This window comes from Pyxicephalus adspersus, chromosome 11 (assembly GCF_032062135.1).
Source record: "Pyxicephalus adspersus chromosome 11, UCB_Pads_2.0, whole genome shotgun sequence".
Taxonomy (NCBI): Eukaryota; Metazoa; Chordata; class Amphibia; order Anura; family Pyxicephalidae; genus Pyxicephalus; species Pyxicephalus adspersus.
Window position 1 is genome coordinate 21,919,965 of NC_092868.1, and position 14,295 is coordinate 21,934,259.

Here is a 14,295-nt window from a genome sequence, read left to right on the forward strand (position 1 = left end):
ATGCTCTAACCAAGGCGTCAACCTTAAAATGGCCACACTAAAAGTTCCTTCTAAGTTCACCCAGTCCTTACAGTGGGAATGACCATTCCAGTCTAGAACGTTTGCCAAACAAATCTCTTGATAATATCGATATAAATCATGAAATCCAGACCTCCTTCAGTTTTAGCTTTAGTAGCAATTGCATAGCTTATTCTTGGTGGGTGGCACCGCCAGAAAAAAAATGTCAGGATTGCTTGTAATTTCTTTAAAAAATTAGTTGGGACCATAACTGGTATTGTTCTAGAAATGTATACCAATCTTGATAGAGTGTTCCTTTTAAAGATGACTGTCCTGCCAAACCAAGAATTTTTTTTTTCCTTTCCATCTCTGCAGATCATCCCTGATTATTTTTTTAAAAAAAGCACATGGTTAAATCATAGAAATCTGTTACTTGTTTGGGAATTTGCATACCTAAGTTTTCAAAAAAAAAAAAAGCGAAAGTTTGTTGCAAAGACTGGACCATCTGTTGTTGTAGTGACACATTTAAGGCAGCTGATTTATTGTAATTTTTATTTTAAAATTGGAGATTTCCCTAAACTCATCCAATTCCTGGAGCAGATTTGGTAATAAAAAATTAGGTTGGGTAATAAAAAACAACAGGTCATCTGCATAAGTCGCTGTTTTGTATTCCTTCTTGCCTATTTTATGCATCCCTTAATATCCTGGTTTAAATTGGTTGTTCTAATAAAAGGCTCCAAAGCCAGTATAAACAAGTAGAGGTGACAATGGACAGTCTTTTCTAGTGCCATTGTTTATTATTCTTTTGTCTATTTTGAGTATATTCAATTGATTTTAACTTTAGTTGTAGGTAGATGGTACAACGATGGAACCAGGAAATCATATGCCTACTAAAAACTACATATTGAAGTGTCTCAAACATGCAGTCCCAGGCCACCGTATCAAAAGCCTCTCAGCATCTGTTGATAGGAACATTCCTTCCACTTTCCTTGCCTGTTACCAATGTAATATGTTGATGGCCCTGGTGGTATTGTCTCATTCCTGTCATAAAACCTACTTGCTCTAATGCATTCACCCTGAACAAAGAAGTCATGATTTGGTTACTAAGCATTTTCACTAGGCGTTTAATATCCATGTTTTACAAGAAAATTGGTCTGCAGTTGGCACTATATCGTGTCTTTCCCTGGTTTTGGCAGTACAGTAGTGTGCTTTTGTCCAAAACTCAGAGATTGACTGGCCCTCTAACAGACTATTTATTGTTTTCAAAATATGTGGGACCAAAATAGCCATGTATGTTTTGTAGTAGAGGGTTGTGAACCCTCTGGACCTGGGCTTTTTCCTGTTTTCATTTGGGATATGCCCAATTGTAATTCTTGTGCTGTAAATGGTTGTTCAAATTTTTCCACTTCTTTTTCTGAGAGGGTAGGTAACTTTTTTATCCCTCTGTATGCTACTATTGTCTAATCTAATAGATTTTAACCACCTAGCCGGTATGCCCGACCTTCGTACGGGCAAAAAAAAATGGCTAGGATGGTTAACCCCGTAATTTTGTCACATCCTTACCTCCATGGTCCCGCTGTGCACATCCAGCGGGACCATGGAGGTAAGGATTCCAGCGTCGTTTTCCCATTCCAGCGTCGTCCTCCGTCCATCGTCGTCCGTCGATCTCCAGCGTCGGGTGCCAGCGGGACCGGTAAGATGCCGGCCGGTATCTTGTGTTCCGCTGCCCGGCATCTTGCGTTCCGCCGCCCGGCCGGCTGAACACAAGATACCGGCCGGCATCTTACCTGGTCCCGCTGAAGGTCCACGTCCGTGTTCGTCCAGCGCTGGATGATCTCTGAAGGGAGAAGCCGTCCGGCGGAGAAAAAAAACCGGACGGCTTCTCCCTGCGTGCGTGATGACGTCGGCGCGTGTGCGGGAAATTCAAATAGAAACTCATTCATTCATTTTGTATTGGATTCAATACAAACTCCTGTATTGAATCCAATACAAAATAATTCAAATAAATACAAAGTTTGTAATTGGTAAATTCAAACTGTCATTTTGTATTGGATTGAATACAAACTCCTGTATCCAATCCAATACAAAAAATAAAAAAAAATAAAATAAAAGTAAATAACTTGGAAATTCAAATTTATATTTTGTATTTGATTGGATACAAACTTGCGTATCCAATCCAATACAAAAAATAAAAAAAAAGTAAATAACTTGGAAATTCAAATTTTTATTTTGTATTTGATTGGATACAAACTTGCGTATCCAATCCAATACAAAATAATATAAAATTAATACAAAGTACATAATTGGTAAATTCAAACGCTCATTTTGTATTGGATTGAATACAAACTCCGGTATCCAATCCAATACAAAAAAATAAAAGTAAATACATTTTTTATATTCATAATATCTACTAGAACCCCTGTTCGGACATATTTCTGTAAGTTACAGGTCTACAATTTAAAAAAAAATTTCATGAAAAACAGTGGATCACTTTTGGTACAGAAATCTAGACCTCAGTGTAACGCTCAGGTGGTTAAAGTTCTGTATAATATTTATATAAACAAGTAGCCATGTTTCTAGCATTCATATAAACAAGTAGCCATGTTTCTAGCTATGTGTGTAGTTTGTCCATTACACATTAGCTTATATATATGTGGGGAGGCTTTTAGATTCCTAAGAGCCCTGGCTTAAAATTTACCGCTTTTATTTCTTTCCTCATTGTGGATCTAGTCTAGCCTGTTGTAAATATTTTTCTGCGTGTATTAGACAGGACTGCTTATGTATTGTTTCTAGGTTAGCTATTTTCTCCAATAAAATTCTCCTTTCTTTTGAGATCTTATTCTGATGAGTTCTCCTCTTATTACATATTTATGTGCTTCCCACCTAATCATGGGATGTGTGTCTCCCGAAGAATTCCTACCAAAATAGGTGGTTTATTTGCTTTCAATATCTTTTGTTTTTGCGTCAGTAAGCAAAATTGGGTTCAGCCTCCAACTCCAGCCATGCTGTCTGAAACCGTGACATAGTGAAAGTGATCGTAGCATAGTCCGAATGTACTCTTGTGCCAATGTCTGCATTGTCAACCCTGAACAAATCAGATTGTGTTGAAAAACTAATCAATCCTTGAGTATTTTTTATGTACTACCGAAAAAAGTATAGTTTCTTTTAGGACTTCGCCACACAACCACCAATTCCTTCCTTCATTTTTTTTAAGTATCTTGTAAGGAACAGAGGTCTTTCCATTAGTAGTATCTAACACTGGATTTATTGGTATGTTCAAATCACCTCCGAGGACCACTATACCCTTTGGTATTCCTGGAGTTGGTAAAACCATTTGAAAGAAAGTCAATTGTCCAATATTTGGCAGCTACACTTTGCCAACATGACTAACTTTCTTTCAATTTGGCCCAATAAAAATATGTATATGCCTTCTGGGTCAATTAATGTTTTAGTAGTACGAAAACCTGAATTTTTACTCCACAAAATAATTACACCTTTAGTTTTGGTACTCTCTTGGAGCGCATTATAGGGGGTCCAGCTTTCTTAATGTCTCTTAAAATTACGACACTTTTCTAGGCTAATAAGCCCTTTAACATTTTGGGAGAACTAGGTCCGGGTATTTAGTTCCTACACAAATATGGCAAGCAATGTTGAGTTCTGATCAAACCATATACTAGTGACTTGATTAAATGTGAGAGGGTCTACAAATACGAGCCCCGGGCACCTTGTTGGGTCTCAGGGAGTTTGGGGTGCGACACGTTAACGCTAGTCACTGCCACGCAAACAATATAAATGTTTACAAAAATACATAAGTCCATCATGTTCAACCACTAAGGGAAATAAATATATCCCTGATATAGTTTATCTAAAGGAAGGCAAAAAAACACTGGTTCCATTGGTCCAACAGGAAAAAAAAAATCCTTCCTGATTCCATGAATCAATCGGATGTTCCCTGGATCAACAGTCGGTTATCTTTTCCTTAAAACTTTATTATCCAGTGGATTGCTTCTAGAAAAGCATCTACCTTTTTCTTAAAGCTTGAAACTACTTCCTGAGGGAGCCTTTTCACGTTTTCACAGACCTTACAGTGAAGAATCTCTTTCTTATCCTAAGATTAAGCTTCTTTTCCTCCAGATGTCTATATGGACCATTTATATATTTATACAGGATGATCATATCCCCCCTCAAACATCCCTTTTCAAGGGAAAATAGATTTAGTTTAGCTAATCTCTCCTTATATTTAAACTGTAGATTTTGCCACTCATAATATTGTAGCAATTTTTCACCTGCATGGAGAGCTCCTTTAACCGCATGTTGTCTGCGGTTAAAGGAGCTCTCCATGCAGTGGAGCTCCCCCCCCCCAGTGAACGCCAGGCTTTTTATCTGCTTAATTGATAATGACATAATGAAGGAATTGCCCACACCAGCCCATGAAATAGCCTTTGAGTCAATTGTTCAATTACTTTTGAGCCCCTAAAATGAAGTAATTGTGTAATTAAAGCTGGAAGTCTGCAGTTCAACTGAATCTGAGTTGTTTCATTTAAAATTATTTGTGGTAATGTACAGAACCAAAATTAGAAAAAAGTTGTCTCTGTCCAAATATTTATGGCCCTAACTGTATATCAAAGCGAATACATGAAAAAAAAAATTGATAAATAGAAATAAGGTCTTATGTGTGGTGTTTTCCGTGTAAAACAACAATACAAGGAAGGGCACGGCCATTAGGTATAATGAGACTGGGGTATGTTTATGTGTAGAAAAGGAAGGATAATATGCATATGAGAGAGAATGTAAAGCTTAATATTAGGGCTAATAAACCCATTTAGAGGGTCTTAAATGTAGACATTAAAAATATCCTTAAGTGTTAAGGAATGTAACCATGACGAGATAAATAGAGGGAAGTAACTGTAATGAACTAGTATTTATTAATGTATTTATTAATGCCACAAAAAATGTATTAATTTTATTTAAAAGGGATCTTGCGGGGGAAAATGTGCACAAATGCTCCCCTATAAAATTCTGTAGAATGGAGGGTAAATATTAGTGGTGATCAAAATAGAAAACTGTAGATATATACATTAATAGAAGCAAAGTTTTGCTCATCTAATGGTAAAAAAAACAATTCAGCTAATCAAATAAATTGCAGGAACAAATTATAGTAAAAATAGTAAACATGTAAAGGGTTGCAATCACAAGGATGCTTAACCCCCCTAACGTACTAATTCTGTCAGTTTTTTGATGCAAAAAGTGATCCTATTTTTTTTTGCCTAGAATTTTTTGTTTATATTGTGGGCCTGTAATTCTTAAGATTAACTCCCAGGTATGATAATTATATTTATTTATTATATTATAATCATAAATTATAATATAGTACATAATTATAAATAATAATTTAAAAAAATAATGAAATAGACAACTATGTAATCTTAAAATAAAATTAATAATGTACTTTTTTTTATTTCATGTTGTGTGGTGTTTTTGCACTGTAAAAACCATTTAAAAGCAGATTACATTGTGACCACCCCCGGAATCTGCTATTGCTGCTGGCATCTGCAGTGAGATGTGAAGCACAATGCAGAAGTCCTGCATTGTGCTTCGCATCTCAATGCTGATGCGAGCTGCGGCGTGGCCGGGACCCGGGTGGTATTAAAATTTCCCGCCCGGCCACGCCCCCCGATGGACCGGCGTTCCGGCTTCACAGCAGGACCATCCGATCGCCGCTGGAGTGCGGGGCAAAGGTAAGGGGGGCTCTTAAAGTTACCCCGAGTGTGACTCGGGGGTACCGCTTTTTTCATGTAAAATCCACACTCGGGATTACCGCTAGGGAGGTTAAGTCATACAGGTGTTTAAACAATGATAGATAGTACTTTTATGTAAGTAGATGATGAGTCAATAACTAAATAAATGGGGCATAAACAATATCTTAGGCTGATAATGTAAAAAAGTAAGATAAGCGGCAAAGAATGAGGTAACAAAATATTAAGTTCTAGAGGAGCAATCCTTACCTGGAGTGAAGCAGTAAAGGATGTGCCAACTGTGCCCAGTTGGCAGGCCAAGTGGTGCGGTGAAAATGACAGAAGGAGGCTGCAAATGGCTGGTTCCACCCTAAAGGGCATGGAAACAGCGTTCTAAAGGTGCCATTGCATATGCGCGGGATTCTCGGGGACCTGCATACGTGATAAGTCTGTCCTTAAATTCTCTCTCATATGGTTGTTCTTCCTTTTCTATACATATACATATCCTGTTTTCATTATACCTAATAGTCATGCCCTTCTTTTTATTGTTGTTTTACATTGAAAACACCACACATAAAACCTTTTTTTGATTTATCTATCAATATTTTTTATTCATGTATTTGCTTTGATGTCTGAATATTACCTATAGAAGTAGTCCATTGCCATCATGTTTATGCTATATCATATGTGTTGCTACTATGTAAAGCATTTTCTGTTTCACGTAAATCTTTTTTGCATTACGTCTTTTCTAAGACCTTTATTATGTTTATTATGCTTACGTGTACAGTACACAACTGAGGTAGCAGATAGGCGAAATTCGTCGAGAAGGGAGATTTTATCTTTTTACTTTTTATTGATTAGGGAACCTCTATATAGATAAGTGGCCTTATTTCCCATGAATGTTTATTGGGAATGACCCAACTATTTGACTGTTTAATTGTATACTGAATTGTTCTTGTTTGAATACACACAAGTTTGCCTAAAAAAAAAAAACCCGTTTATTCTCCTTTGGCTTTGTTCTTTGCATGTATAGTTATGCAGTTGGCATCCATGTATGATACCTGGAGGAAAGATAATCGTTCCTTTTTTACCCTATGAATTTTGATTCTGAATATAAATATATATTACATTTACATGCATACACTGAGATTTCTATCCAAAATTCTCAAATAATTTTTTGTTTGCTTTACTAGTTTCTGGCCTAGGTGGTATGCAGCCTGCTCCAGCTGTTGGACCATCATTTAACCAGCCACCCAATTCAGCTATGCCCCAAGGACAAGCTTCTAAGATGGTAGCTGCTACAGCTTCTTTATTAACACCATCTTCTCAGCCCAGCCTGGTATCCACAGTAACCACAGGACCTGGTCCAGCTCAAGGACAGTTGCCACAACAGCCAGCTCAGCAGCAGACTGTTCCACAACAAATGGTATTGGTAACATTTGCTTAAAGTTTTGAATTGTTCATTTTTTAGTTTTTCTTTGGAACACATTTTATCTTTTACAGAATGTGAATTCTGCTTCATTCAAGTGATTTCTTGTAGCAAGTTACCTAAAACATTTTTGAAAATGTCTGTCATTCTCATTGTATGAACATATTTTTATTTTTGTTTAATATTAAAAGTGAGTAAACAAAATAACAAATGCTAACATAATCTGTACATGGTATATGTATATGTACATGGATGCATCTAATAAATACGCCATAATAAAGTAGATCTGTTCTTAAAATACATACTTTCTAATTACCAAGTAAACACATGGCAGCATTACCCAAGTATTTTAAAATTTTGATCAAAATACACCATAATATTGTCAAAATTGTGGGAAAAAAACTGCTGTTTTTATAGCTCCCTGCAAAGGGAACTAGGATCATATTATCTATTACCAATCATTGTTGCAGATTCTATTGTTTTCAGTAGTCAAATAAGGATCAAAAATGGCTGCCCCATGTCCATAGATAAATATAAAGAATTAGGCTACATACACACTTGCAATGGTTCTTGTCTGATAGTCGGCTCAGAGCGGATATCGGACGAGAATCGTGCGTGGGTACAGCGTCCATTGTTTGAACGACCGTCCTGGCGGATCCACGGGCGATGGATGACGAACAATTTTAATGGAAGTGAAGGGGGAGCGCGCGCAGCAGGGTGCCACTCCATCATTCTCCCCCTCCCCTTTCCATAGAGCATTGCAATGGTGACCTTGTGACAGGGATTTATGCAGTCCTCCATTCTTTCACACTAATAACTTTATTGATATGCTAAGATTTACAAATATTTCACTACTGTCACCCAAATTAAAATGATACCAATATTGCTAAATATAATGCAATATCATGGGGGTTGTAAGTAAACTAATTTTCCCCAAATCCTTTGATAACAAATATCCCACACACTTTCAATTATAACTCATGACATAGTATTGTTTAATAATAAAAAGAAAAAAGGTATTTACCAAAAGAAAAAGTACCCTTAACTTGAATAGAAATGATAGGCTACTAAAATATAATCCTCAACTTCATTCCCATACATTCCCCAGTAGGAATGTTTGGCATACATTATGTCACACAACATACCACAAAATTTGGTTGTCAGTCATGGTCACATGATCATGCATGTGTCCCCCGAGACATCTATATAGTTGACATACTTATATGCTGCTCAAATCAGTGACTCAGTAGCTTCTCAGTGTATTGTTTGTAACAAATTTGGAAGATAGAAGCTCAATAAAAAACTTGGCTAAATAGTAAGTAATTGCTTTTGTGTGCTTATCATTAAAATAACTTAACATTAATTATGATAAAAGTATAGTACACCTTTAAATAATTTCTATGTGCTTCTATCAGCCTGGTGCAGGAGGACCAGGTGGGGTACCAGCCCAACAGCCTTCTACTCCGCAGATTGGAGCCCCCCAGTTGCCTGCCACACAACAATCTGTTGCTAACAAAATGCTTGCCTGGAGTGGAGTTCTGGAGTGGCAGGAGGTAAGTTAAAAAAAAAATCTGTAGTAGCAAAACAACAGTTCTATTTCTTTTTAAGTTATTTTTCAAGTTCTTTTTCAATTCCCATTTAGAAACCTAAGCCAGCTTCTGTAGATACCAATGCCAAGCTGACGCGCTCTCTTCCTTGCCAAGTGTATGTCAACCCTGGAGAAAATTTGTAAGTAATATAATTGCTATTTGAACATTACTAAAAAAACATCTCCATGTAAGGGGGTGAGGGGTTGGGTACACACATGTGGTCTGAATGACTGGTAAAAATACAGCTGTATTCATGTAACAATATACAAGACAACAGGAAAAGAAACTGGGTGGGAGGGAACTAGGTGACACATTCAACAGGTCTATAGTGGCACCTGGGCAGGATGCTAGAGAGGAAAACAGACTGTTATGTCACAGATATAATTTGTGACCGTTTATCTAAATATTTATGGGTTAAATTTGAAGTGTACAAAGAGAGAACACAAAGACTTGCAAGTTAAATTAAAGATTATACTATTTATTAATAAAGACTGATTGATAAAATAATGCAATAACAAAGACTTAGATACAACAAAAATACTTAGCTATGGAAGTGAGTTGCATTCAGCCAAGTTGTCCCTCGATTTTTATGACTTGGCAGATGATCAAAAACAAAACATCTTGCATCAAATACCTTCTAGTTGAGACTACTCAATTAGGTGTGGCATTGTGTTTTAAACTACCCAGGAACTGAAACAATGACCACTGCTTGACCAGTACTGACCAATGATCATCCTTTGACCAGCATTTCCCTATAAGGATGCCCGTTAAAGGATGAGCTGTATTCCTTTAGGATAACTTCATAAAATGTATACATATACCATTATATTCTGGTAAAGCATTATTGTTGGTGAGACATTATTGATATTAAATATAACTGTACTAACCCAACACAGACCTCTAGTCTACAAGACACTAGTCTCGAGACACTAGTCTACAAACTGTCTGGCTTGAGGTCAAAACTACTTAGCGTACCTTCTAAAAATAGGTGAGGACATCCCTAGAGGGAACTTTAAACGTAGCTTTGGTCAGGGAAGATGCTTTCAGGTCTAAGGAAGATTATTCATGCTCAGCCAATGTAGAGAATTTAAACTCTGTGGTCATGATGCCGATTAACAATCCTGGCCAGTACAGAGGCCTTGTATTATAAATCAAAGTTTGGCAGACCTATTCCCTAAGTATGTTTAGGAGTACATAGGGAAGTGTAGTTAAGTCCCGGACGGGAACCCCGCCTGACAAATTTAATTGAGAGAAATTCTGAAAGAACATATTAGCTGGGTATTGTTTGGAAAATATATACAATTTTGGAAGAGTGTTCATTTTGAAAACAGACATCCTGCCAAACCAAGAAATCACTGCCAAGACTCCAGATCCCTGGTTAGATTTCTGAGCAAAAGTTAAGAAAGTACAGTAGGGAGAGATTAATTGGTTTAGCAGTGCCCAGCTAAGATAAAGGGGCAGTATTCCACCAGACATTTTAGCATCAATGTTGTAATATGATGTTGTAGAAGTGTAATGTTTAAAGCTTCCCTTCCTGGAGTAGTTGACTTTTAAGTTGCTTTACTGTCCCAAGTGATCCTTTTTTTGGAAATCCTTCTTTGATGGCCTCATATTGCTAATCATATAAACCATCATGAATTGCATGCTCCTCTGCTACCTTTGTTGGTCCTGACCTTTGGTTTAACAAAAACATTTTTCAAGTATTTTTTTTCCTGGTACCAACACTAACAAAGAATATAGTTTTCCTAGTTGCCATTTCATTGGTATATGGGGTCTCTGACTTTGCAGCATTATCATACACAAGCCTTCATTCTTAGTCCTTCATCAGGGAAATGTTGTCCTATGCTTGAGACCCTAATTTCTACCAAAGGTAGTCTTCACATTCAATTAAAATAAGGACATCATGTTATCTTTGCTCTGTCTGGTCCATCCAAAGAAAGTGAAGTTGCATTCTTTTGATGTGGTTAAAATTTAAACAGCTTATCTAAATGCAATGTCGGAATCCAGAAAAGATTTCCTGTTCATGTAAACTTGTAGCATCATTGGTTGCGATTTCCCACTGGATCCACCATGAAAACATATGCAATTTGAAATATCTATCCACCACTCCTGGTGACAGTAAACTTGAAGAGGTCAGTAAGTATATGCTGAGTTTTTCACCATCAAACTACAATCTCTAGGCTTTGTAAGGTGCCTACTTATTTTTTATTTTTTTCTTATAAATTTTATTTATTATATTTTTCAGGGCTGTGGTAAATGTTTTAGCAAACAGGCTTTGTGATGCTTCTTGATGTTAATTAATTTTAATTTTGTTAGAAAGAGAAACAAAATTAAGTTTTAATAAGACACACCCATATCGACATAACAGTGTAGGCTACGGTAACCTCATGACACTTGAGTTAAAATAAAATTTCAAGATTTTAAAATTAAAAAAAAAAAAGAAATAGTCTAAAACCAATGAGCATACATGACTTAGAATCTGCCAGCCTACTGAAAGCAGAGATACAGTGGCATGCGACTTTAAATTAAAATGTTACATAAAATGGGTTATAAGGAAACGGTAGGGGGGAGTGAGAAGTAACAAGTTTCCTAAACCTAAATATTTATTTGATACATGCTTAACCTCCCAACCGCTAACCCCGTACTTTTTCGTGCAAAAAATATTTGCAACGATGGATAACCCCGTACTTTTTCGTCTATATTAAAAACCCACTTACCTGGTCCCGCTGTGCTCATCCAGCGTCGGGTCCGTGTTCCAGCGTCGTCCTCCAGCGTCGGGTGTCCTCTTAGAAGAAAAAGCCGGCCGGCTTCCTCTTCTAAACCGGCCGGCTTCGGCCGGCTTAGAAGAGAAAGCCAGCCAGCTTAGAAGAGGAAGCCGCGAGTGTTCAGCCGGCGAGTGCAGTGACAATCACCGGGGTTTCCCGGTGACGTCGCTGCCTGCGTCGGCGCGGGAGGGAGGCGGGGCGGGAAATTCAAAATTTTGTATTGAGTTCCTTTGTATTTAACTCAATACAAAAAAGCTGTATTGAGTGCAATACAAAGAAATCCTTATATAATATATATATAATTGTATTATATATATATTTCGGACATATTTCTGTAAGTTACAGGTCTACAATTTAAAAAAAAAAATTTCATGAAAACCTGTAACGCGTTTGGAACAGAAATCTAGACATCAGTGTAACGCTCAGGTGGTTAACCCACAGCTCTCAAGTAATATTAAATAACAGAAGACTGTGTTTAATGGTGTAGGGTAAGTTTATTGTTGACCAATAATCAGTTGGCTTTCCATTTAATGCCTGCAATGGTAAAGGGTTTAGGTATAGCTTTAGTTAAGGTCACCCTATGTTCTATGAAAATGTAAGACAGCAGATGCAAAGGAATATTTAAGAAGTTTTTCATGATGGTAATAAATATAAAAAAAATGTTTCTCTTGGCAGGAAAACCGATCAGTGGCCTCAAAAGTTAATAATGCAGCTGATTCCACAACAATTGCTGGTAAGTTATTATTATTATTATTAATAATAATAAACAGGATCTATATAGCACCAACATATTATGCAGCGTTGTACATTAAATAGGAGTTGCAAATGACAGACGAATACAGACCGTGTTACAGCCAGACTTCCTGTATTTTCAGCTAGTCAGCACCGGCAACCCATTTATTTCCCTTTGTACAAGTTTAAAAAAAAAAAAAGTAGTTGATACTTAATCGAAAAAAAATATCTACTTCATAACGATAGAAAAACATCTTGTCTTCTGTTTTATTCTAGAGAGCACTTTTCAAAGCACCCTCGGTCAAGAAGTAGACTGAATGTGAGTGCCACACTCTATTCAGCACAGGCTGGGTTGGCTTAACTCTTCTCTAAAAGGCCACACTTTTTAGTGGCCATAGCAGACCACTGGTACAGGGAGCTGGCACACCTAATTGCTCCAAACACCTTTCTTAGAATCTGCATTGCAGTCTGATATTAATGTAATGAGACGGTAGGGTTCTGCTTACCTGTTTGAACTTTGTTTGTTCTGTGAGGTCTCAGGAATAGCCTCCAGTTGCATAGTTCTCCCCAGAGGGTTTTAGCCGGTTGCTCTGCCCGGCTGCTTTGAATACCCCACCCAGCTCTCCTCGGCAGCTCTCATCCTCCGCACAGATCTCAGTGAGGCTTCTCTGTGCCATCTGTGCTCTGTGTCATCAATTCAGAGGATTGCTGCTGCCAATGAGAGGTGAGCACACAGTTCAGCCTTCATGTGAAGGAGACACAGGCAGTCCCGCCCCCATCTCATAGCACGAGCTCGGATTTCTATTTAAAAAAAAAGCTGCCTGTGAAATGTATCCACTGCTAGAGCTGTGTGAGAAATCTGCATGTCATTCTGCATCCTCACAGCTCTGTGAAAAAAGTTCTTAAAAAACTTCTAGCTCTGAAAAAGCCCAGCACTTACCGCCTGTTATCAATCCTAGGTGCCTAGCAGTTGCCAGAAGGTAGATGTTTTTTGCTGCTAATATGAGCTAAGCCTAACTTGTTACACCACATTCATTATACTATTACACTAGTTTTACTAGGATTACACTCTTAAAACTTAGAACACTAGTAAGTTGGGTCGCAATACACTGCATAGGACAGTTGTGGCAAAATACATAGAATAGAAATATTTGATATACTAACAGGGCAGGCATTAAGTTGTAACAAATAATTGGGAGAAGGTAGAACACTGAAACAATAAGAGGTTGCTGGATACCCATGGCATAAACAACTGGGAGCACTAAATTTGCTGTGTTTTGCCAGACCCCATTTTTTACCACCCGGCTACAGCTTCCTACCACCCGGCTGAAAAAAAATTCTGGGGAGAACACTGAGTTGTTACTGCAGTGAACATGTATAGATGTTTTATGTTATCATATTTAACTATCAAGCTCCACCTGTCTTTTTTTTAAGGTGAAAAGAGATGATCATTCTGACTTTCCAGCCCAATAATTATGTTGCATGTACTCACTACAAATAACAATTTTACTGGAAGTTATTCTAGCCTAGGTATCAGCCGCACTTGAAATTGTTGTCAGTCTTAGATGACACTATGGTAAATACATTTGGTCCCTCCTGACTCCTCTGCACTCTTGATTCTGAGTTTAAGCCTTCCTTTGAACACAACTGGTTTTCAGTTAAACACTTTGGCCAAGAGAGCTTTCTTGTACAAATACTTTAGCCTCAAGAAGACAATGGCAACCTGTCTAAAGTAGTACTTTGAATAAAGTAGTACTTTGAAAAAAAGAAATTGAAAAGGGAATGTATCTTCTGTGAATAAATTAAATGTTTAACTAACACACACACGCACTAAAAGAGTCAGGGTTCACATTTCACCCCATTTAACTTTGATATTCCATGGGGTTAATCTTATCTGTAGTTTCATCCCTGAAGAAGGCAGGAAAAGTTTTTTGCCACTTCAGACATTAAAGTTGGTTGTCTCTGTGTCATGGTCTTCCTCCATCAGTAGCACTTTTTGCATTTTTCAGTCAAATTTGTAACTTTTTCAATTTAGCCTACTCACAGTT

At 37.4% G+C, this 14,295-nt stretch overlaps 1 protein-coding gene across 2 annotated transcripts in view; it reads left to right on the forward strand.

Moving 5' to 3' along the window:
* The window catches only part of MED25 (mediator complex subunit 25), a 117,428-nt gene that overhangs the window by 60,084 nt on the left and 43,049 nt on the right, over window positions 1–14,295 (forward strand). For both annotated transcript variants that reach the window (XM_072425514.1, XM_072425515.1), the window contains exons 10-13: window positions 6,926–7,158; window positions 8,577–8,714; window positions 8,804–8,889; window positions 12,191–12,248. In XM_072425514.1, the coding sequence (XP_072281615.1) occupies window positions 6,926–7,158; window positions 8,577–8,714; window positions 8,804–8,889; window positions 12,191–12,248 (515 nt within the window). The remainder of the gene's footprint in view (window positions 1–6,925; window positions 7,159–8,576; window positions 8,715–8,803; window positions 8,890–12,190; window positions 12,249–14,295) is intronic.